The sequence below is a fragment of the Sus scrofa genome, chromosome 11 (genome assembly GCF_054392235.1).
Source record: "Sus scrofa isolate SSC_HxYL_T2T_F1_AM1 chromosome 11, Sscrofa_HxYL_maternal_Yorkshire_Landrace_v2.0, whole genome shotgun sequence".
NCBI lineage: Eukaryota > Metazoa > Chordata > Mammalia > Artiodactyla > Suidae > Sus > Sus scrofa.
Genome location: NC_139393.1, coordinates 19,400,348 through 19,423,206, shown reverse-complemented (window position 1 = coordinate 19,423,206; position 22,859 = coordinate 19,400,348). Strand labels below are relative to the sequence as shown.

Genomic DNA, 22,859 nt, shown 5'->3' with positions numbered 1-22,859 from the left:
TACTCAGCTTTATGCTCATTTAACATCTCCGTAGGACCTAGAGCAAACGTGGGCAAAAGACAGGGAAGAATATAAACCTCAAGTCCATCAATTTTGTTACAGTCAACTCTAAATGAAGCAGATTTTCTGTGTGACATGCGCAATCCTGACCAGTAGCACCTACGACCCTGAAGGAACACGGCTGGGTGCTGGGGAGACAATGGGGCTTAGGAGACTGTCAACCGGCCCAGGATGCTGTGAGGCTGGGCCAGGAAAGGCACAGTGTCAGCTGCTGACGCTGGAAACAGTGGTGACACTCATGATACAATTCGCATTTAGGTGGTGAGTTTTAAAAATTTCCAAGAGTCTTCCCAGACATGTGGGCACTAAGATCCCTTAACATTATAAAGAAGTAATTACCCGTATTCCAGAAACAGGGTACAGGCCTTCAGAGAGGTTACGTGCCTTGCCCAGTATCACAAAGCCTGCAGGCAGCAATATCAATTCAATTCAATTCAATTCAATATCAAAGCTAGGCGTTCCGACTGTGACACTTGTGAACACCCACACGGCCGCCTTACAACAAAATTTTACTGAATCCTACTGGATACCAAATCCTCCATTAGATGATAGAAGGAAAGACCTATTTCCTTCAAGGAGCTCAAGACATATCTACAGCGACAGGCACAACTCAAGTTGTACTACTAAATGATGGAAGCCCTAACTGAGATGGATGGTGGAGAAGTACATTAGACTTCAAGTGCGGCAAAACTGTCTTACGAAGAAGCAGCCACTAATGCGGTGATGAGAAAGGACTTTAGACTTAGCATAAATCTTCTCCCTTCTGGTACTTGTCATAAACTCCACAAAGCCAGACTAATTCTTTGGCAGTACAACACGGCAGATTAAGAACTTGGGCTCTGGATTAGACAAACTTGGGTTTAAAACCTGGCCCTGCTACTTACAAACTCTTGAGCAAATTGACCTTAAGTGACTGAACCTGAGCAAGCTGCCAACCATTCTAAGCCTCTGTGCCCTCCTCAGTCCAGGGGGAATGATAGCAATAGTATCTGCAATCTAGGTGGTTGTGACAGCTAAATGAGATACTACATTAGAAGTTCTTAATACTTTGCCAGGTGTACAACAGGGGTTCAATAAAGGAGTTCCTGTTGTGGCTCAGTGGTTAATGAATCCAACTAGGAACCATGAGGTTTCGGGTTTGATCCCTGCCCTCGCTCAGCAGGTTACGGATCCGGCGTTGCTCTGAGCTGTGGTGTAGGTCACAGACACGGCTCAGATACCACGTTGCTGTGGCCCTGGTGTAGGCCGGTGGCTACAGCTCCGATTCAACCCCTAGCCTGGGAACCTCCATATGCCACAGGAGCGGCTCAAGAAATGGCAAAAAGACAAAAACAAAACAAACAAACAACCAAAAAAACAAAAAACCAACCAGGGGTTCAATAAGTACTGGCGGGATGATGATGGTGATGAAAGTGGTTGCGATGATGTTGGCTGGGTACCGTGATTACTAGAGAGGAAGAAGGAAACTGTAAAGGAAGAATGGTGATGGGGGCTTAAGAGATTTTTTACCTAACTCATGCCTTACAGATTTCAGCTAGAAATCACGGAATTTCCAGCAAGCTGGGCAGCCACAGGTTGGGAGGTTAAGGGTAGAGCTTTAGTGTTCCTTAGAAGGCAGCAAAGCTGAATTGCTGAATTGTTAATGGAAGTTGAAGTCTCCTCACTGGCAGTAATGACATTACCAAACAGCCCAGTCTCCTCAACTCCTGTCTCCTAGAACAGAACAGCACATTCTGGAGCTCTTCTCACACCCACCAGCCCTTCTCTAACCCATTCACAGCCCTTTAGCGATTCCTGCCACAGATGAAGTCCTCATTTGAGTCTTAGACTACGTTGCACACTCAATCCAAAATTTGACATCCCAACTCTAGAATGCTAATTTTCTTCCTATAATTCTGTTATGGTATTATTTATTATTTAAGGTAGTATATATACACTATACTCTATTACTATGTATTATTATATAATATGTATATAATATTATATCATTTAATATAGTATTAAAGAGAATGCCATAAACTCCCTGAGTTCAAATTCTGGCTCTGTTATTTGCTAAATGTTTAATCATGGCCAACTTACTTATGTTCTGTTTCTCAGTTGACTCATCTATAAAATGGGAACAAGAATATTATCTGTGACATAGGGTTTTGTGAAGATTAACTGAGAGCTTACAGTTGTGGGGGACACAAAATTTAAGTGCTCAATAAATGCTAACTGTTATGACTTCCCCTCCTTGGAAAATGGCAACTCTCGCAAATGCTAGGTGGGAAAACTTATGACAACTATTATTCACATAAAACAAAAGATTATGTATATATTTCAATTATCAGTTTTAATTCCATATTCTCTCAAGCATGGATAATTGAGAACTCTGTTTTAAAATCTGTTTGAGAGTTCATGGCTTAGCAGAAACGAATCTGACTAGTATCCAGGAGGATGAGGGTTTGATTCCTGGTCTCACTTAGTGGGTCAGGGATCTGACATTGCTGTGAGCTGTGGTGTAGGTCACAGACACGGCTCGGATCCCTTGTTACTGTGGCTATGGTGTAGGCTGGCAGCTGTAGCTCTGATTCAACCCCTAGTCTGGGAAATTCCTTATGCTGCCAGTGGGCCCTTAAAAAAAAAAAAAGCAAAAAAAATAAAAATAAAATCTGTTTGTTTCTTTGGATTTCTTCCCAAAGATTACATAAGTGGTGCCAAAAATCCACTAATAAAGAAGGAACATAATACCTATTAATGACACTTTAAATCTTATTTAAATCTTATTGCCAACTTTTCTAAACACCTCCAAAATCCCAGAGTTAAAAGTTTCAAGAAGATGCGTGTGTGTGCGGGTGCTTACTCTTTATGTCTGTCAGGGTTCGGTATGAGAGCATCTAGATGAGATAAACATAGGGATTTACCCAGGAGGAACAAAATTGAAATTGCTTGATATTTAAACCAAGAAAGTCCTGCTGTATGTGCCCAAACACCCCTTTGGTAAGCTGTTGTATACAGCAGAAGTGAAGCTGCTGTCTGCTACTGTGTTTTCTAAAGTAACTTCCACGTTTTTTATCATTATAAAAGTTACACTTGCTAACTATAATAAATAGCAAAACAGAAATACGGTTTAAAAAATCATCTATAATTACAACTTCTAGAATAATCCAAGTTTAATATGTTTTTTAATATTACCCAGTCTTTTTTCTGTATGTGAGACATTTAAGAACTTTTCAGACAACACAGACAATGTGGTAAGAAGCAATTCTAAAGTACAAGAATATTTCACTGTGATCAAAGGCTCACTCCACCAGAAAAAAAATATAATTCTAAATCTGTTTGCATTCAATGATGTAGCTTCAAAGTACACAAAGGAGACTCAACAGAACTAAAACAGAGACTTTAAAATACTCTCTTGGAGTTCCTTCTGTGGCACACTGGGTTAAGAATCTGAGTACAGCAGCCCAGGTCTGTGTGGAGGCTTGGGTTCCATCCCAGGTCCAGTGCAGTGGGTTAAAGGATCCAGCATTGCCACGGCTGTGGCATAGGTGGCAACTTAAGGCTCAGATTCAATCCCAAGAACAGGAACTTCCATATGCCGCAGGTATAGTCATAAAAAACAAACAACCCCCCCAAAAAAACTCTTTCAATGGCTAGATGGTTTATTTTCTTTTAAAAGACGAAAGTTAGTAAGAATACAGAAGACCTAAACAACACCGTTAAAATGTTTGACCTAGAGTTCCTGTCGTGGCTCAGCAGTTAACAAACCCAACTAGCATCCACGAGGACGTGGGTTCAATCCCTGGCCTTGCTCAGTGGGTTAAGGATCCGGCATTGCCATGAGCTGTGGTGTAGGTGGCAGACATGGCTTGGATCCCACGTTGCTACAGCTGTGGCATAAGCCGGCGGCTACAGCTCTGATTGGACCCCTAGTCTGGGAACCTCCATATGCCATGGGTGCAGTCCTAAAAAGACAAAAAGACCAAAAAAAAAAAATTTTTTTGGACCTAATTGACATGTATAAAACACTGCATCCAGTAATGACAAAACACACATTCTTTTCCAGTGCATATAGAACGTGTCAAAAATTGGTCATAAAGAAACCTCAATAAATTTCAAGGGACTGGACTGATGAGGAGGGTATTCTCTAACATGAAATGAAGATTAAAAACCCATAACAAAAGGAACGAGACAATCTCAACTGCTTTGGATTCAAGCCGTATGCTTCTAAACAAGGGCAAGTAAGAAATTCCAGCTAGAAACTAGAAAATATTTTCTTGGCCATGGCATGCAGCAGCTTGATGTGGGATCTCAGTTCCCAGACCAGGCACTGGTCCCGGGACACAGCAGTGAAAGCACCGAATCCTAATCACGAGGTCATCAGGGAACCCCCTAGAAAATATTTTTAACTAAATGACAACTTGAGCAATTTTGTGAACATATCAAAACTTGTGGGACATAATTAAAGCAATAGTAGAGGGGAAATACATAATCATATTTAACACATATTTAATACATGTGGTTGAAAAGAAGACTAAAAGTCAATGTCCTAAGCTTCTATCTCAAAAAAGCTAGGAAAACATACTAATCAAAGTCAAACAAATGAGAAGGTGGTAAATGAAATAATAATGAGAAGGAGAGAAATCAATGAAAGAAAAACTTGCAACAGAGAAAATCAGCAGAAGCAAAACCAGTTCTTTGAAAAGATCAATAAATAAACCTCTAGAAAACCAAGAGAAAAGAAGAAAGAAATTACAAGCTGCTAAAATCAAGAATGAAAAAGGGAATATCATTATAGACTTGACTGATGTCAAAAGGTAGATATATAATAGATATATTTTATGTACTTCGAAACACTTTAAGCCAATAAATTTGACAATTTTGACACACAGATAATCCTTTAAGAATGTTACCAAAACTTACAGAACTAGAAAATCTTAATTAATTTTTTTTAAAACCTTCCAATAAAATGAACAAAACAAAACAAAGCCCACAACCTCATGGTTCATAGTCGGATTCGTTTCCACTGCGCCACGATGGGAACTCCCAAACATAAAATTAAACAGTAGATCATTGAAAGCTTTTCTCCTCTAGTGAGGAACAAAAAAAGAAGATGATTCAACATTTTCCACACGTTCCTAGCTAGTAAGATAAATAAAATAAAATAAAAGTGTTTGTAAAGAGAGAAATACAATTGTTATCATTGGCAGGAGACATGATTGTGCACATATAAAATCTAAAAGGATCTATAAACTATTAGACCAATATGCTAACTTAAAAGTTACATATTTAAAAGTAAATATATAAAAGTCAACTGTATTTCTATATCACCAAAGACAGAATATATTGAAACATAAAACTTTTTGCAGTAATATCAAATACATATCAAATACTTGGAATCAGTCTAAAAGATATATAAGGAGTTTCCGTCGTGGCGCAGTGGTTAATGAATCCGACTGGGAACCATGAGGTTGCGGGTTCGGTCCCTGCACTTGCTCAGTGGGTTAACGATCCGGCGTTGCCGTGAGCTGTGGTGTAGGTTGCAGACGCGGCTCGGATCCCGTGTTGCTGTGGCTCTGGCGTAGGCCGGTGGCTACAGCTCCGATTGGACCCCTAGCCTGGGAACCTCCATATGCCGTGGGAGCGGCCCAAAGAAATAGCAAAAAGACAATAAATAAATAAATAAATAAATAAATAAAAGATATATAAGACATCTATAGTGAAAACTAAAAAACATCATTGAGAGAAAATTTAAAAGATCAAGGCAATGGCAGGCTATCTCATTGAAATATGAGATATTAAACTGAATTGAACTGAATTCAACTATGAATTGAAATTGTGACTATGCCAACTTTCCCCAAAATTGATCTGTAGATTTAAGAAATCCCAATCTCAACTTTTGTAGGGACTGTGTGTGCGTGTGTATGTTTATGTAAACTGACAAGCTGATTCTAAAGTTGATACAGAATTGTAAAAAACTGAGAACACTACGATAATCTTGAAAAAGAAGAACAAAGCTAGAGGACTTACACTGACAAATATGAAGATTTATTTTAAACTTCTAGTAATTGGAACAGTGTGGTATTGGTGCCAGGAAAGGCAAATAAACCTGTGGAACAGAATAGAATCCAGAAACATAGATGATTACCTAACTAAAACAAAGATGACTCCATATAGCAGTGCAGACTGAATAATCCATTTTTTTTTTAATGGTGCTGATTCAGCTGGACATCAACATAGGAAAAAAAATGAATCCTGACTACTATTTACTTTGTTGTACCATACCATACAAAAAATCAATTTCAGATGGGTTGTAGATCTAAATGTCAAACAATTTAGCTTTTAAAAGAAAATATTGAAAAATGTCTTCATGATAGGCAAAGATATCTTAAGTAGGGCACAAGAAGCACTAGACATAAAGGAAAAAAAGCTGGATGTTGGATTAGTTGCAAGAACAATGGGCCACTGAGATCTACTCCTCTGGATTGTGGCTTAAGGAAAGGCAAATCTACCAGGAAGCTAAGCTTTAAAAGCCCTCCTTTGCCTAGGTTCCCTTTCAAGGCCCTGGTAATCTGTTCGTGTGGTCATATGTTTTTTTAAATTGTACAAACTTTAAGCTTTATTAATGCTGGCACGTCCCAGGTATGCTGGCTACTGCGTCTTTTCCTGTCCTATGCCATTAACTCAGACCCAGACTCTGTTTCCCCTGAGCTCCTGGTAGATACCACCAATCAAGCAGATGAGGCACCTCTGAAATCTATTTTTCAGCCTCGTGATTCCTTTTGTCCAGATCTGGGATTGATGCAGAGCCTAGGGATGGCCAGCAGGCATGGGTAAGTAGCTTAGAGAAAAGAGAACTGTGACAGGGAGATGATGGGATAAGAAAACTATCTTCTTGACCAAACTTTGGTCACGTCCTCCGAACCTTCTTCTCAACCAGCAGCCAACCACTGAACTGCCATGTCCATCTTTGCATCATCCAGTTTTAGCAAAAATCCTACGGTATCAGTTTAGCAAGAACCCTCACCCTCCATATCTGATCAAATCATTCATCCCCCCATCCCTGGCATCTAACCACTGGGCTCTGCCTTCAGCAAATATCTTAACACAGTTGGCTTAGCCAGAATTCTTCCTTTACCCCTGATGTTTCCTCTTAGTGATTTTCTATCCACTGACCCCCACCACAATCCCTGGCTATTAATCTCCACTTGTTTGTGCTGTACTCAGAAATGAGCTCAGTTCTATTCTGAAATCATTCCCCACCCCCATTACAATAGTTTTGGGGTTTTTGAAAAATAAAATTTATCCACACTGTTTTAACTGGTGTCCAGCTCTAGTTCCTCTAGAAATGCTTGATCTGATGATGATAAAACAGACTCATACGTGAGACCACACACATACTAATTGCCATTATTGTCAGCACAATCATGATTCCATATATTGTTGTTAAACATGTGTTGAATTAGCTTTGATGACACCCCTAAACTCGGATGAGGTGTTGTGAGCCCACTTCCTAGTTTTGCCCTCTTTGTTTGGTGATCCAATCATGACGTTAAAAACTCAGAGGATGTTATTTTCAAGCTACAGTAAGTAAGCTGTGCTACTACAGTGTCGCAGTTCCCACCCAGGGCTGGAAGTGACTCATTTTCTTGTTAACTTGTGCTATATATACTCCAGAAAAATGAGTTGGCATTTCTAAGAATACCTGGTAGAAAAGAACAGAAGTTTTTTGTCTCTCTTCCTGTCATCTGAAACTCTTAAATCATAGACTGTGCAATGGGTAGGGAGCAAAAATACGCATTTCTCCTCAGAAGCGGGGAGCAGAGCAGCCCCACCAACTCCCCACACCCCTTCCACTACCCGGTATCAAACAGTTTCTCTAACTCTGCAGATTTTCTTTACAAAAATATAACAGTGGTTAGACATCCTTCATCATGCAAACCAACAAAGAACTATTAAATACCTAAAACAAACAGAGCTTGTTTCTTCTTTTCCCTGAAGCTTGTTTTTGATCCTTTGATGGAAAACTTGGGCTAGATAAAAGGAAAGCACAGAACTACAAGGCATCGATCCCAAAATATTTTATTCTCTCACCCCACAGCGCTACAAACACTTGGGTAAGATGAAGAGGAAGAGATGAAAGTGTGACTATGTATTTTTAGTCACTCATTTAAGTAATCTCAGGTGAATAAAAAGAGTCCCACATGCTAAAACACAATTCACATCTGAAAGTGTTCCCTGTGTGGAAACTGGAATTATGGAAGAATCATTGGTAAGGCCTTTGGGGGCTAAGATTAGTTGACTTATGTTTTGAGTACAGCTGTGTTACTGGAGTGAAACTGGGATTACTGGCCAGGTAAGAACAATATTGTTTGTTTCAATGTTTCAGGATGCTTCTTTCCAGAATAGAGGCAATTAACAGGAAGTGAGGAAAAACACTGGAACAACAAAAATAGATTTTACAAAATATGTTCACCTAAGCCCATATGATTTACTCAAAAGAAATATATTCCTGGAGTTCCTGTCATGGCTCAGTGGAAACAAATCTGACTAGTATCCATGAGGACACAGGTTCGATCCCTGGCCTCACTCAGTGGGTTAAGGATGCGGCATTGCCGGGGTCTGTGGTGTAGTTTGCCAACGTTACTGGGATCCTGTGTTGCTGTGGCTAAAGCTCCAATTCAACCCCTAGCCTGGGAACCTCCACATGCCACGGGTGCAGCCCTAAAAAGACAAAAAAAGACAAAAAAAAAAAAAAAGAAAGAAAGAAAGAAAAGAAATGCACTCCTACTCCCTGTAAGGCTCCTTAGAAGTTTATTTTCCACATCGTCAGGCAAACCTAATGAACGTTTTCTCGCCCAGAGAAGTCTGGAGGAAGCCAAGGAGAGGGCTAGGATGGGACAGGCACTAGAAAGAGGAAACACATCAGCTGTCATTAAAAGAAAGAGCCTTTTAATGGCTCTTCTCATCGTGGCTCAGCAGTTACTGAACCCAACTAGGATCCATGAGATTGCAGGTTCAACCCCTGGCCTTGCTCAGTGGGTTAAGGATCCGGCATTGCCGTGAGCTGTGGTGTAGGTTGCAGACACAGGCACAGATCTTATGTTGCTGTGGCTGTGGTGTAGGCCGGCAGCTGTAGCTCCGATTTGATCCTTAGCCTGGGAACTTCCACATGCCGCAGGTTCAGCTCTAAAAAGCAAAAAAAAAAAAAAAAAAAAAAAAAAAAAGAAGAAGAAGAAGAAGAAGAAGAGCCTAATAACCCAACCCAGAGAGAACTAATAGAAAAACAAACACAAATTGAAGAAGAAGTAAAAAAAAAAGAGTTCCAATCCCTAAAAATCCAAGTCATTTGGTGTGTGGGGAAGAGGCTTCACTACCTCCCTAGATTCTCAACTATGTCAAAGCAGAAAGCAATCACTGACAAGAAGGATGACCCTAGAACTACAGGATATTCATTCTTGTTGTTTAAAAAAGGGTTCTGTGATAAAGTAAGTACGGAAAGTACTGAATTAAAATAGACCATTTTCTTCACAACTTTCTCATAACCCTTAAGATACTAAAACCTGTCATGACTTTCCAAGAGATATGGCTTGCTGTGTTTCCTAAATTTTTCTGACCACAAAACTTCTGTCTTGTTTACTTTTGTCTTAGGAACACCTCATAGGATTGAGTTAACCAGGCACAAACTCTGGGAGACATTGCACTAAATTTTCAAGAAAAGAGTATATCCTATGCATCAGTTAGGAAGAAGAATCATAAACTATAGGAAGATTTCCATCTGTATCAACATAGCTGACTGTACACTAAACATCTGTGCTCTTCCTTTTCTGTGCTGTACAGCTGTCACTAAGAAGTGGCCGCCTAGCCAAGGACTATATTTCTGATCCACTTTTGCAGTTAGATGCAGCCAGGCAATTAAATCCTAGTCAAAAGAAGGGGACTGGAAGCCATGTGCACCAATTTGAGATTCCCAGTCACAAACTCTCCTGGTTTTTGCTCCTCTGCTACCAGGATGTTGACATTCAGGGTGACCGTGGAAAACAAGCTTTTAAGATTGCAGAGCCTCCATCAATCTGGATGCCTCCTGCCTTCCACTCCCAACACACACACACGCACACACACTCTACCGCTTCCATTTGACTTACAACTGCACTGTGTGAGCATAAAATAAACTTCTACTGTGTTAAGCCCTCCAATGGCTAAAGTAAAATGAGTTTGGTCTTTTAAATGGTAAATTCCATTTAGAGGCATCCCTTGGGGAAGACAAGGGACCCAGCTGCCCTCAGTCCCATGGTGGTGGTGTACCTCACTCTTCTATTTCGGAACATTGTTAAAATTCAATTTAAAAATTCCTGTCTTGAATAAAGATAACCCAAAGGGCCTACAAATGATGCTGACACAGTGTTCCTTTTCAGTGTCATTGATTTACTCTTAGGAACCTACAATGACTAGGCTGCCCAAGACTCTTCACCCTTGGAGAAGGTCCTGATTTTAGTTATTTGGAAAACCCTTCTCATTCTCTGGAAGTGCCAGATAAATGAACTTTTCAGTAGCTATACCTATTAATTGTGTATTTGTGCAAATTCCTTGATCTCTGAGAATCCTCTTTGAGCAGTGCTTGATTCAGCAAATGCTCATTGAGCACCTACTATGCACTGAGTACTGGCAACTAAGAGGGGTTCTGCTCCAAAGCAGCAATAATCAAACACTAAATAAAACAAAACAAGAGACCTGCAAGCGACCTCCCGAGCTAAGCTAGGAAGCAGGCACATTCATCATTAGCGTTAGCCGGGATGCAGAGACCTTCATCCTGCCCCATGGCTGTCTCCTTAATCGCAAAACTGTAGCCTTTCAAAACAATGCCTAAGGTTCCAGCCCAGTGGTTCTCAAAGTGTGATCCTCAAACTAGCAGCATCAACATCACCTGGAAACTGGTTGGAAATGCAAGGTCTTAGGCCTCATCCCAGTGAGAAGCTCTAGAGGTAGAGGCCAGTAACCTGTGTTTTACCAAGTCCTCCAGGTGATTGTATTGCATATGCTAAAGTCTAAGAAGCACTGCTCCATGCTCTTCACTCTCTCTTCCCTTTCTTGGAATGAACTCTCCTTCCTCCGATCCATCTGGACTCCTCTCCCAGACGACCAGCCCAATGCTTCTGTTAATGGATGGAAAGAGTTAAACCCCTGGCTCTCTCTCGGTTAATAGGTATTTTGAAGGCCAAACTTTTAACACATAGGTGAGAATTTCTGCCTGGCCCTGGTGTTAGGAATTCTCTCTGAAGTGGGACTATCAAGGCCGCCACTCTTGTCTGCTGGCTCACTTCCAACCCCAGACAAGCCCTGCACTTTGCATGAAGAGTGAAGTTGCAGGCTGGTGCTTCCCCACGGTTGCAAGAGGTTTGCAGGGGACTTCAGGGGGTGGCAGCCCAAGGGAGCTGGGGGTCTGGCGGGTCTGTCTCCAGCTGAGCCTACTTCTCACTTGTCGAACAAGACACTTCTTTTAAAAATAGGATAGCCACTGTTACCTAATGACTGGCAGTGTTCAACTTTGAACTAAGACGATAATACTAAGGACAGTAAAAATGATACTAAAATATCTAACACCTGAACATTTGTTACGAGCTTTCTAGGCACCAAACACTCTGCTGAATGTGCTAAGTTACTCAGCTTAATCCTCCTAACAACCTTCTGAAAGAAGTACTTTCATGCTGTCCCATGTTACAAAAGAGAAACTGAGAATCAGAAGGAAATGCTACTTGGAATCCTCCCTCCCACTCTGATATATGACGCTTCCTTTCTGGCACAGTGTTCACTGTGGGTAAGTCTGGCTGCCACAAGTGGTAGATAAGAAATATTAAAGAGAACCTTAGAGCAAACTTTTCAGACCCATGTCCTGGGGTACACCAGCCCAGGCTCTCTCTTCATTTTTGCAAGGCTTCAAGTTACATAGGAGTATAAATAGAAGCCCACTTACCATACGTCTAAATATTTTAAAGTTATCAATTAAACTAGCAAACTGCTAAATAAAATATCCTCCTACCTTTGCAAATATACCTTCAAAACATCCTTGGAGGCCAGGTTCAATCTTAGGATTCCTAGACCCCACAGCATTCTGCACTGGCATTTGATCATGGGGAGTGAAACCGTTCCCAGCTATCTCCCTTCTCTTCTCATGCTTGTCTCCAGAGTCCACCAGAAAGGTCCTGTGCTCATGGTGGATACAGTACCCCACACACCCAACTTTGTCCCCGGACCCCTGCAAATAGCTGCCTCTTGGCCACACCTGGGCTTGGGTGTAAGGGGAGTCTATTCTCAGGAGGATAAGCTGGACCAGAAAGGTATGCTGGCCAAGAGCACGATGTAGAGGGGTGAACCATGATTCTGGGCGGTACTATCCCCATGGCCCTGTGGGAAGGGGCACAGCCAGACCGGGGCCAATTCAGGGCCTCTAAAGCATAGATCCCAGGGCAGGGGCCTTTCATGACTCATCTAAGAAGCGTTCTGCCCACACTATCCCCCAGATGCTCTAAGAAGAAGGTTTAGTATTCAAATAAGTTTGAGAAACACTTGATATCGCACACTCCTCTTGGAAATTTACAGTACAGGCACATCTCGTTTTACTGCACTTTGCTTTATTGCCCATCGAAGATACTGCATTTTCAATAAATTAAAAGTTTGTGGGAACCCTTTGTCAAGCAAGTCTAACAGTATTTGCTCACTTCATATCTCTGTGTCACATTCTGGTAATTCTAGAAATATTTTGGACTTTTTCATCATTACATTTGTATGAGGATGAATCAGTGATCTTTGATGTTATTATTGAAATTGTTCAGAGCATCATGAACTGCACCCATATAAAACCGTGAACTTAATCAACAAGTACTATGTGTGTTCTGGCTGTTCCCCCAGCTCTCTCCCTCCCCTCAGGCCTCCCTACTGCCCGAAACACAACAATGTTGAAATCAGGCCAATTAATAACCCTACAAGGCCTCTAAGTGTTCAAGCAAAGGAAGAGCTGCACATCTCTTAAGTTGAAAGTTAGAAATGCTTAAGCTTAGTAAGGAAGGCATGTCGAAAGCCGAGACAGGCTGAAAGCTAAGCCTCTTGCACCAAACAGTTATCCAAGCTGTGAAAGCAAAGGAAACAGTTCTTGAAAAATTTAAAAGTTCTGCTCCAGTGAATACATGATGATAAGAAAGCAAAACAGCCTTATGATTGATATGGAGAAAGTTTTAGCGGTCTGGATAGAAAATCAAACCACTCACAACATTCCTTTAGGCCAAAGCCTAATCCAGAGCAAGGCTCTAACTCTCTTCAGTTCTAGGAAAGTTGAGAGACGTGAGGAAGCTGCAGAAGAAAATTCTGAAACTAGCAGTGGCTGGTTCGTGAGATTTAGGATGGTAATCTGTCTCTATTACATGTAAGTGCAAGTTAACGCAGCAAGTGTGGATGCAGAAGCTGTGCGAGTCATCCAGAAGACCTAGCTAAGATCATTAATGAAGGTGGCCACACCAAACAACAGATTTTCGATGTAGACAAACAGCTTTGTTTGGAAGATGATGTCACCGAGTACTTTTATTGGTAGAGAAGAGAAGTCAATGCTTGGCTTCAAAGCTCCAAGGGACAGGCTGACCCTCTTGTTCCAGGCTAATGCAGCTGGTACTTTTTATTTTTTTGCTTTTTAGGGCCACCCTCATGGCACGAGGAAGTTTCCAGGTCAGGGGTCCAATCAGAGCTGCAGCTGCCAGCCTACTCCACAACCACTGCAACGCAGAATCCTTGACTAAGTGAGGCCAGGGATCAAACTCACGGATACTGTTGGATTCATTTCTGCTGTGCCACAACGGGAACTCCAGCTGGTGACCTTAAGTTGAAGTCTGTGCTTATTTACCATTCTGAAAATCCTAGGGCCCCTAAGAATTATGCTAAATCTATTCTGCTTGTGCTCTATAAACGGTAAGACAAAGGCTGGATGGCAGCACATCTGTTCACAAAACGGTTTACCGAATTTTAAGCCCATTGTTGACATCTCCTGCTCTGAAGAAAAATACTCCTTTCAAAATTTTACTGCTCAGTGATGGTCACCCAGTAGCTCTGATGGAGCTGTACAAAGAAATGAATGCTGTTTCCATGCCTGTTAACACAACATCCATTCTTCAGCCCATAGATGAAGGAATAATTTGGACTTTCAAGTCCTATTACTTAAGAAGTACGTTTCAAAAGGCTGTAACTGCCCCAGATAGGGATTCTTCTGATGGATGTGGGAAAAATAAATGGGAAACCTTGTGGAAAGAATTCACCATTCTAGATGCTATTACGAGGATTCATGATTCATGAGAAGAGGTTGAATAGCAACACTAGCAGGAGTTTGGAAGAAGCTGATTTCAGTCCTCATGGATGATTTTAAGGGGTTTAAGGCTTCCATGGAGGAAGTAACTGCAGATGTGGTAGAAGTAGCAAGAGAAGTAGAATTAGACACGGACCATGAAGATGTGATTGAGTTGCCGCAATCTCATGGTAAAATTTTAATGGATGAGGTGTTGCTTCTTACAGATGGGTAAAGAAAATGGTTTCTTGAGATGGAATCTACTGTTGGTGAAGATGCTGTGAAGACTTTTGAAATGACAGCAAAGGATTTAAACTACTATGTAGATGTAATTGAAAAAGCAGTGACAGGGTTTGACAAGATTGACTCCAACTTTGAAAGTTTACAGGGAGCAAAATGCTATCAAATGGTGGTGTATGATACAGAGAACTCATCAATGAAAGGAAGAGTCGACTGGTGTGACAAACTTCATTATTGTCTTATTTTAAGAAAATGTCACCCTAAACTTCAGAAACCACCCTCCTGATCAGTTAGCATCCATCAACATCGAGATTCTCCACCAACAAAAAGATGACTTGCCGAAGGCTCTAATGATGGTTAGCATTTTTTAGCAATACAATATTTTTAAGTTAAGGTATACACAATTCTCTTTTTAGACACAATGCTATTGCACATGTCATTATTTAGCCTACAGTATAGGATAAACATAACTTTTATATGCACTAGGAAAACAAAAAATTCATTTCACTCACTTTATTGTGATATTTACTTTATGCAGTGGTCTGGTACCAAATGCACAGTATCTCCACGGTAAGCCTATAAACATTAGTATCACAGTAAACATTAGTGTTTTGGCTCAAGCTGCCATTAAAAAAAACAAATACCATAGACTGGATGACTTAAACAATAGGAAATTACTTCTCACAGTTCTGGAGGCTGGGAAGTCCAAGATCAAGGCACCACACAAATCACTTCCCTTGTGGGAGCTCTCTTTTTGACTTATAGACAGCTGCCTTCTCATTATGTCATGGGAGAAAGAGAAAGAGAAAGCTCTGGTCTTTTTTCCTTCTCTCTTAAAAATACTAATTCCATCATGAGGTCCTGGTCCTTATGATCTGATCTGAACCTAATTACCTCCCAAAGATCCCACCTCCAAACACCTTCATGTGGGAGTGAAGGCTTGAACATATGGATTTGGGGTGGACGCAGGCATTCAATTCATAACACTTAGTGAAGACCCTGAGAAAGTCTGATGCAAAGAAATCTGCTTGACTTTAATTCAGCATTGCTCACACATATTTAAGAAAAAAATTTTCCAGTTTGGTGGATTAACTATTTGCTCTAAATCACAAGTACCTTAAATCAGTCACCACCTTTGGCTCTACCCTGCCAGAGTTTATTTCACCACAATGGCACCTCACTTCAGTCTATGAACTTATACCTCCATGTGATAAAAACCTTCAATAAACCTTGTATCTAGATGTCCTTGCCTTTCATTCTTAGACCTGTGCTCTTTTAAATTGTTTTAACAATTTGAATAATTTCTAGAGTGTCAGGCATATTAATGTTGACCAAAGTAACACCAGCAACATCATCCCAGAACAACCTGAACAACCAAGCACGCGATGTTGTGACTGGCTTTGAAATGCAACCAATAAGCAAGTGGTTAAGACTGATTTCATTTCTGGAGATCTAATGTACAATGTGGTGACTATAGTTAATAAAACACTACATCCCATACTGGAAATTTGCTAAGAGAGTATATCGTAAGTGTTCTCACTCTACACAAAAAAAAAGTGACTATGTGAAATGATGGCTATATTAATCAGCTTGATTGTGGTAATCATTTCACAATGTATACATATATTAACACATCACTTTGCACACCTAAAATATATACAGTTTTTATTTGCCAATTTTCCTTCAACAAAGCTGGAAGAAAAAACAAAGTTATTTTCTATTGAACCCAATAATAATTATGATCAGCACTGCATAAAAAATACATCTGCTCAACATAATGTATTTTTCAGCATGTATTTCTAAACACTAATCTATTGAAAAATATTGCTAATTATTATATAATTCTGCATTCATCACTCTCGGGTCATTTCACTTTCCTATCTTTCTTTTAATGGAAGATATGAATTTATAATAGTATGTGTGGGAAAGATAGAACTTAGTGACCTTCTTATCTTGTTTATCTTTCCCTTTTATCCCAATAATAGGCCATTATGGAAAATTGTGAATACTTGGCTGATTGGTGTGATAAAGCATTCTTGATTTTTTTCCAGTTTTTGGTTCCTGATGTGAATTTAAGCTTTACCAACATGATTTCAGCAATGGTATATCCACTGTGTGAGAAAAATTTTTTTAAAAACTGACTTGGAGTTCCCATTGTGGAGCAGTGAAAACCAATTCCACTAGGAACCATGAGGTTGTAGGTTTGATCCCTGGCCTCGCTTAGTGGGTCAGGGATCTGATGTTGCCGTGAGCTGTGGTGTAGGTCACAGATTCGGTTCGGATCCTGTGTTGCTGTAGCTGTGGTGTAGGCCAGCAGCTGCAGCTCCGACTGAATCCCATATGCTGCAGGTGTGGCCTTAAAAAAGCGAAAAAAAAAAAAAAACCTCTAAATTCATAGAATAAATTCTAAAGAACCCTTCAGGTTCACTCTTCTAGTCCCCTTAGCATCTTATTTGCCTTTCTTTCAACCTGGAAGCTGGTGCAGCCAAGCAGGTAGAAAACAAAGGGGAGATTCAGAAATGCAGAATTGAAAATTAGATAAAACCTATGTTTTCCTGTAGCCTAAAACAAATCTTCACCTTTCTCCCAGCCTTTAAATTGGAGCCTATTATGAAGATTTACTTAGCATTTATAAGATCCAGAAGAGGAAAAAGAGTAGCAGCACTGAGTGAAAGTCGAGAGAAGCGTTTCATGCTGAAGAACAATCACAGTGCGTATTTATGTTGACTAGCAAAAAAACCGTAAAGGATTCCCAGCAGGCTAGTCCTAAAAGTTAGTCACTGTTAATTCCACTTGAAGCTCTTCGCATAGCTGCCCTTATTCCTAGGCTGAACACTCCCAAGGGCTCCGGCCACACTGTTGCTGTGGTGACGGCTGCAACGACTTGTTCATTTCAGCTGAAAAACATATTCAGGTTGTCAGGCTGTGCCGTCAGATGATTTTGGCTCCAAACATTAAGTTCACTGACTTTGCTTTCTCAAAGCATATTATCAGTCCAACATGTGGCAGTAAAAAAAGTTGAAACAGAGCTCTTTTCTAGGCTGGAAGCCAGTCAGGGTCTCAGGGGATGACAATGTCCTCGGTCATCTCACTTAGAGCCTGTCCTCAACTACGGCTGGAGGGTCTGTTCTACTGGTATGCCTAGACACAGTTAAACTCTAAAGTGCCAATTAATACTAATCAAATTCACAACAGAATAATACATAAACTGGAACATGTATTATTTTTCATTGAGAAATAAAATCATCAAGAATACTGGATTCCCATGCCCATTGGTCTGTCAGTTCTCTGTGTTGTTACTAGAAAGCCAAATTCAAGTGGGAAGACTGGGAACCAAAGCCAGGGAAATAAGTGAGAAAATTATTTAAGTAATCATTTTCTGAGTCCTTTGCAATGCACTTCCTTGTGTAAACCACCCTTGTTTAAACATACGAATACCAACTAACTTGCCTATATCTTTAAACAGGTTAATATGGGCATACACTTCTGGGCTTACAGTTCGAATGTCTTAATTTAGCATTGGGTATTTCCCAAACTTTTCAGGCTCACATTTACAAATCATTGCTCAGGATATGTTACTTTTACAGTTGGCTGATGTGAAGCTGACTCTTCCCAATCTAATCTTATGTATAGTTTTGGGGAAGCCTATACCAAATATGGAAGACAGGTCAATCTTTCCAGTTTTAGAAGGAGAAACAGAATCACTATAGAATAAAGACTTGGTTCCAGTTTAATATTTGATTTCTGGTGTGAGATTTGATTTTTTAAATTCCCATACAAGAAAGTCACCATTTGTGACAGGATCTCAGAAGGGTAAACCCCGAAGAATCATGAGAAATGGGGAGGGGGGGTGTGGACTGGAGGTTAGGATTTAGTAGTTACAAACTATTACATTTAGAATGGATAAGAAATGAGGTCCTGCTGTATAGCACAGGGCACTATATCTTAGCAGGCCTGAAGATAACATGAGAAAAAATTTTTTAAAAATTAAAAAAAAAAAAAAAAAGAATCACGAGAAATAGCACAAGGCTGCTGGGACAGACCCAAAGTAGGATAGGCTTTCGAATCATTTTAATTTAAAAATTACAATGAGACACCCACGACCAACTCAGTATGTCCACCAGGCCAAAAAGAAAAGGAGAGGTCAGGCAGCAAACCATCCAGAAGATGCTGGACGAGAACCACGACCTGATCCAGAGCATCTTGGACTACCAGAGCAAGAGCAAGACGGCCAAGTGCATCCAGAACCAGCAGATCCTGCCCCGGAGCCTGGTCTACCTGGCCGTGATGGCGGGTTCCAAACAGAACAAGAGCCCTGCCACCAGCCCCGCCAAACAAGAGCATGACGCTGCCGCGAGGGCTGTCCCAGAGTTGCTCCGACCGGGGCCTGCATTCTCAGAGCAGCCACGATGATGCTACTGTGGCACAGGCCTGCCACTGTCCTTCCTCATGCGGGCCCAGAGCCACAAGGCCCCAACCATGTGTCCACAGAGAGCACCGCGCAGGGCACGCTGCCCACCACCTCCATGCGCATGTCCAGCAGCAGCCGCTGCTCGGCGGGGCTCGGAGAGAGTGCCTGGCAGGGCCAAGGCGCCATCAGCAACTACGCGTCTCGCGGCAACATCAACAGCAGTCCAACCCCGCGGCCTAGTCCCACTACGCTGGGCCCAGGGCAGAAGCCAGCCCTAGGAGGGCAAGTGCATGGCCGTGACGGGCCAGAGCAGCCAGGGGAGCAGCAGGACGAGGCAGCGGCCCCCACGCCCTCCCGGCGCTGCCAGCAAGGCCCATACCAGCGGTTCTGCGCCAGAACGAGTCCTAAGGCAGCGAGCAGTACCGCGCTCCAGGCCGCCTCAGGGCTCACGAGCCTGCAGACCACACACGGTGACTACACCGACCAGCCGTCGTCCTCCACCGAGCAGAGCTACGTCGTTTGAGGAGTGCACGCTGCGAGGGCGGTAAGGCAGGCCGGGCCGCGACTCCGGGGCCTGACGGGCATGGGGGTTTACGGTAATGGAGGACGGGCACGGGCTCCCCACTTACCTGTGTGTTCTCGAAGTAGGAGAAGGGCCTCGAGGTGCAAACCCGCCATCTGGTGCTGTAAACTGGTTTCCGGGTCTTCTCAGTCCAGAGGGTCAGTTGCAGCAAAGGCGGGTGGGCGGGCGGCGGCGGCGGCAGGGACCCGGCTTCCCCATCCCCCTCCGGAGCCAGGCGGGTGCACACGTCGCGTACGTCGTTGCGTTGGGTGTGGCCTGGGCATTCCTCAGACACCTGTTGGCAGATTCCGCGCATCTCTGGGTTGAGGGGGGAGGAAGGCCGGTCAGATGGAGGGTCCGACGGAGGGTGAGGCAGAGACCCGCTGGAAGCAGCTCCCCAAACTGTAAGCCTGGTCTGTGGTGCCTGCCCATTTCATGCCGTAAATACTCCCGCCCCCCCAACGCCGACTGAAAGCCACCGAAGTGACATCACCAAACACAGATTTGGGAAGAAAAGGCACAGTCAGTTCTTTTGCGGGTGCTGGCTGGCCAGGCAGCCCGGTAAAAGGACTTCCCATAGTCCCCAGGAGGCCTGGAAACGAAAGGTCACAAAGTGACCTGACACCAGCTGCTCTGATCCCCTGCTCTCTGCTCTGGTGCTCTCTGCTCTGGATGTCAGTAGTGGGGAAAATGTAAGGGCTGTCAGGCCCCAGGGAGGAAAAGATGAATGATACATTTGGAAAAGGTGACTCATAAATACGACTTTTGGGGTGACTTTTTTTAAATTGTAAAAACATAACAAAATTGACCATTTTAGGCATTTTTGAGTGCACAGTTAGGTAGCATTAAATACATTCACATTGTTGTGCAGCCATCACCACCAGCATCTCCAGGAACCTTCTCACTTTGCCACATTGAAGCTCTGTTCTCGGTAAACACTGGCTCCCCTTCCCCCTCCTCTGTTCCTGGCAGCCACTTTCTGCCTCTGGTTTTGGCTACATTGGGTACCTCATATAAATTTGCCTTCCTGTGACTGGCTTATTTCACTCAGCATAATATCCTCAAGGTTTATCTGTGTGGTAGCAGTGTCAGAATTGCCTTCTTTAGGGCTGAGTGATTATCCACTGTATGTTTAGACCACATTTTCTTGTCCATTGATCTGTCAGTGGACACTTGGGTTGCTTCCACCTTTTGGCTATTGTGAATAGTGCTTCTGTGAATATGGGTTTACAAATATCTATTCAAGGCTCTGCTTTCCGTTCTTTGGGTCCAGGCAGATCTCTGAGATATTACAGGTTCCATTCCTGAACATCACAATAAAGTGAATTTTGTAATTTTTAAAAGTTATAATGGAATAGATGGGCCAATAACACTGAAAAACTTGAGATACCCCAGACAGCTGACATCTGCTCTAAGGACCCTTTAGATGTGCTTCAGCTCTCTCTCCACCTCCCTAATCTCAGCACTTAAGGTGTCTTTCCCCCTATGCAAGCAACACACACAACAGCAAGGGAAGGAGCATTTCAAATTTCTTATGGGAGAAAGAACCACTGCTTTGTATGTGAGCTATAAACAAAACCTTGATGCCACTACACTGCCTGTACACCAACCCTGGACATGCCCCTGACCATGCAAGAACAGGGACAGCTTGTGTGTACAGAATCCATTAAATTGCTGCAGCCCTGCAATCATTCTCCACGTTGGACATCAGCAGATTGGTAAAAAGCCCCTCTGGGGGCAGTAGAGAGGAGAACCCATTAACTTGGACCCGTAAGTCCATAGAAGACATGTTAAAACTCTCCCCACACCCTCGTCTCAGGTAATAAGCAATGCCAGCATGACTCCATTGCTCCCACCAGAGCTGATGGGTCAAGCCCTGTTTTAGCAATACCCCATACAATACCAGACTCTTCTCCCATAACACTTCCACAATTGTATTATTGTGTTTCTAGAGCAGTGATCCTGCATGATTCCATATTAAAAAAAAAACCTCAGATCCACATAATAAAATAGAACCTCTCTCTGAACAGTCTCAAACATGCACAAACAGCCTCAATAGTAAATTTCATACGGGCAGAAACTCTGGGTATGTCTGGTTCACCGTTATCTCCCGGGATCTAGCTCAGCGCCTGGCAGATAGCATGCCCTCCATGACTCGGTCTCTTTAGTCTTCCTTTAGGCCAGGCTTCATTTGTGTGGTCTGGTCTCCAGTCTTTAAGCACCACACTTTAATCCATTCAGGCAGCTGGCTGCCTCCGTCTCCCTGAAGAGTTCCAGGATAAGAGGCCTCATTGCCTCCCTAGGCTGCTGAGTCATCTTCCTATCAGGAAATTGTTTCTGCCTTGGCTAAATAGGTAAGCAATTTTCTGACTATTTCAGACAAAAAACCTAAGTTTAAAAAAGATGAAGTGAATAGCTCAAGGTTATACGCAAACTCTGACCCAGTTAGGAACAGAACCCAAGTGGTTCCTAACATTCAATCCTAGAGTTTCAATACTGCTTCTTTTGCAGAGGAACCTGTCTTTATCATTTAGATATTGTTCCCAAATCACTTGCTAGAGATTCTGCCTAAATATTGAAGGTAAAACAGCTTCGTGTATCCAATGGAGAAAGGATATATATAAAAAGAACTGTTTCCCACATGAGGAATGAATCACTGTAAAGAACATTTGTCCTATCGTTTCATTATAAAATAAGAGCATTCCTCCTGGTTGTCACAAAATCCAAATGCTGCGTTTCTGTTACTAAACAATCCTTTCAACACCAAGCCAAAAATAAGTCACAATGTTAATGCAAACATCTTGCAAGCCAAATAAAAGGACTTGTGCCAGATTTATCAGACTTAGAGGAAAATTGTGTCAGATCTGTCTGTCTCTGAGAAACTTTCTATTAGATCACCAGTCAATAGGGTACCAGCATCTGCTGATGCTCACTGAAAAACATGAGTAATAGCAGACGGCTTTAGAAAATACATTTTTCTTCCATAGTTAGCAATGCATGACTCACTAGAATTCTCCAGACTCTATACTGCATAAATGACTCAAAATTCTACCAAGGACAGAGCACAATCAGTTCTCTCTTCCTGCACCAAGATTTCTCATTTCAATTATCACTGACTTGTTAGCTTACCTCAAAGGCAGAAAATCTTGATCCATTCTCCTTCCTCTTTTGAACACAGTGGTACATGTTTTGATATAAAAATAAATGTTGAAGTGCTGCAGGAAAACCGAAATTAAACATTGGAACGAAGGCTCAAACAATCTTCAGTTGGCCCAGTTCTCCCC

The 22,859-nt window shown here is 42.1% G+C and overlaps 2 protein-coding genes and 1 pseudogene across 3 annotated transcripts in view; 1 reads left to right on the top strand and 2 right to left on the bottom strand.

Moving 5' to 3' along the window:
• Positions 1-19,981, bottom strand: part of LOC146398566 (uncharacterized) — a 138,816-nt gene extending 118,835 nt beyond the window's left edge. The window contains exon 1 of the mRNA XM_084981748.1: positions 19,643-19,981. Within this exon, the coding sequence (XP_084837874.1) occupies positions 19,643-19,891 (249 nt within the window). The 5' untranslated portion in view covers positions 19,892-19,981. The remainder of the gene's footprint in view (positions 1-19,642) is intronic.
• CAB39L (calcium binding protein 39 like) overlaps positions 1-22,859 on the bottom strand; it is a 722,245-nt gene that overhangs the window by 157,260 nt on the left and 542,126 nt on the right. The gene's annotated exons all lie outside the window — the stretch shown is intronic.
• On the top strand, positions 18,716-19,619 carry LOC146398567 (calcium-responsive transactivator pseudogene; annotated as a pseudogene).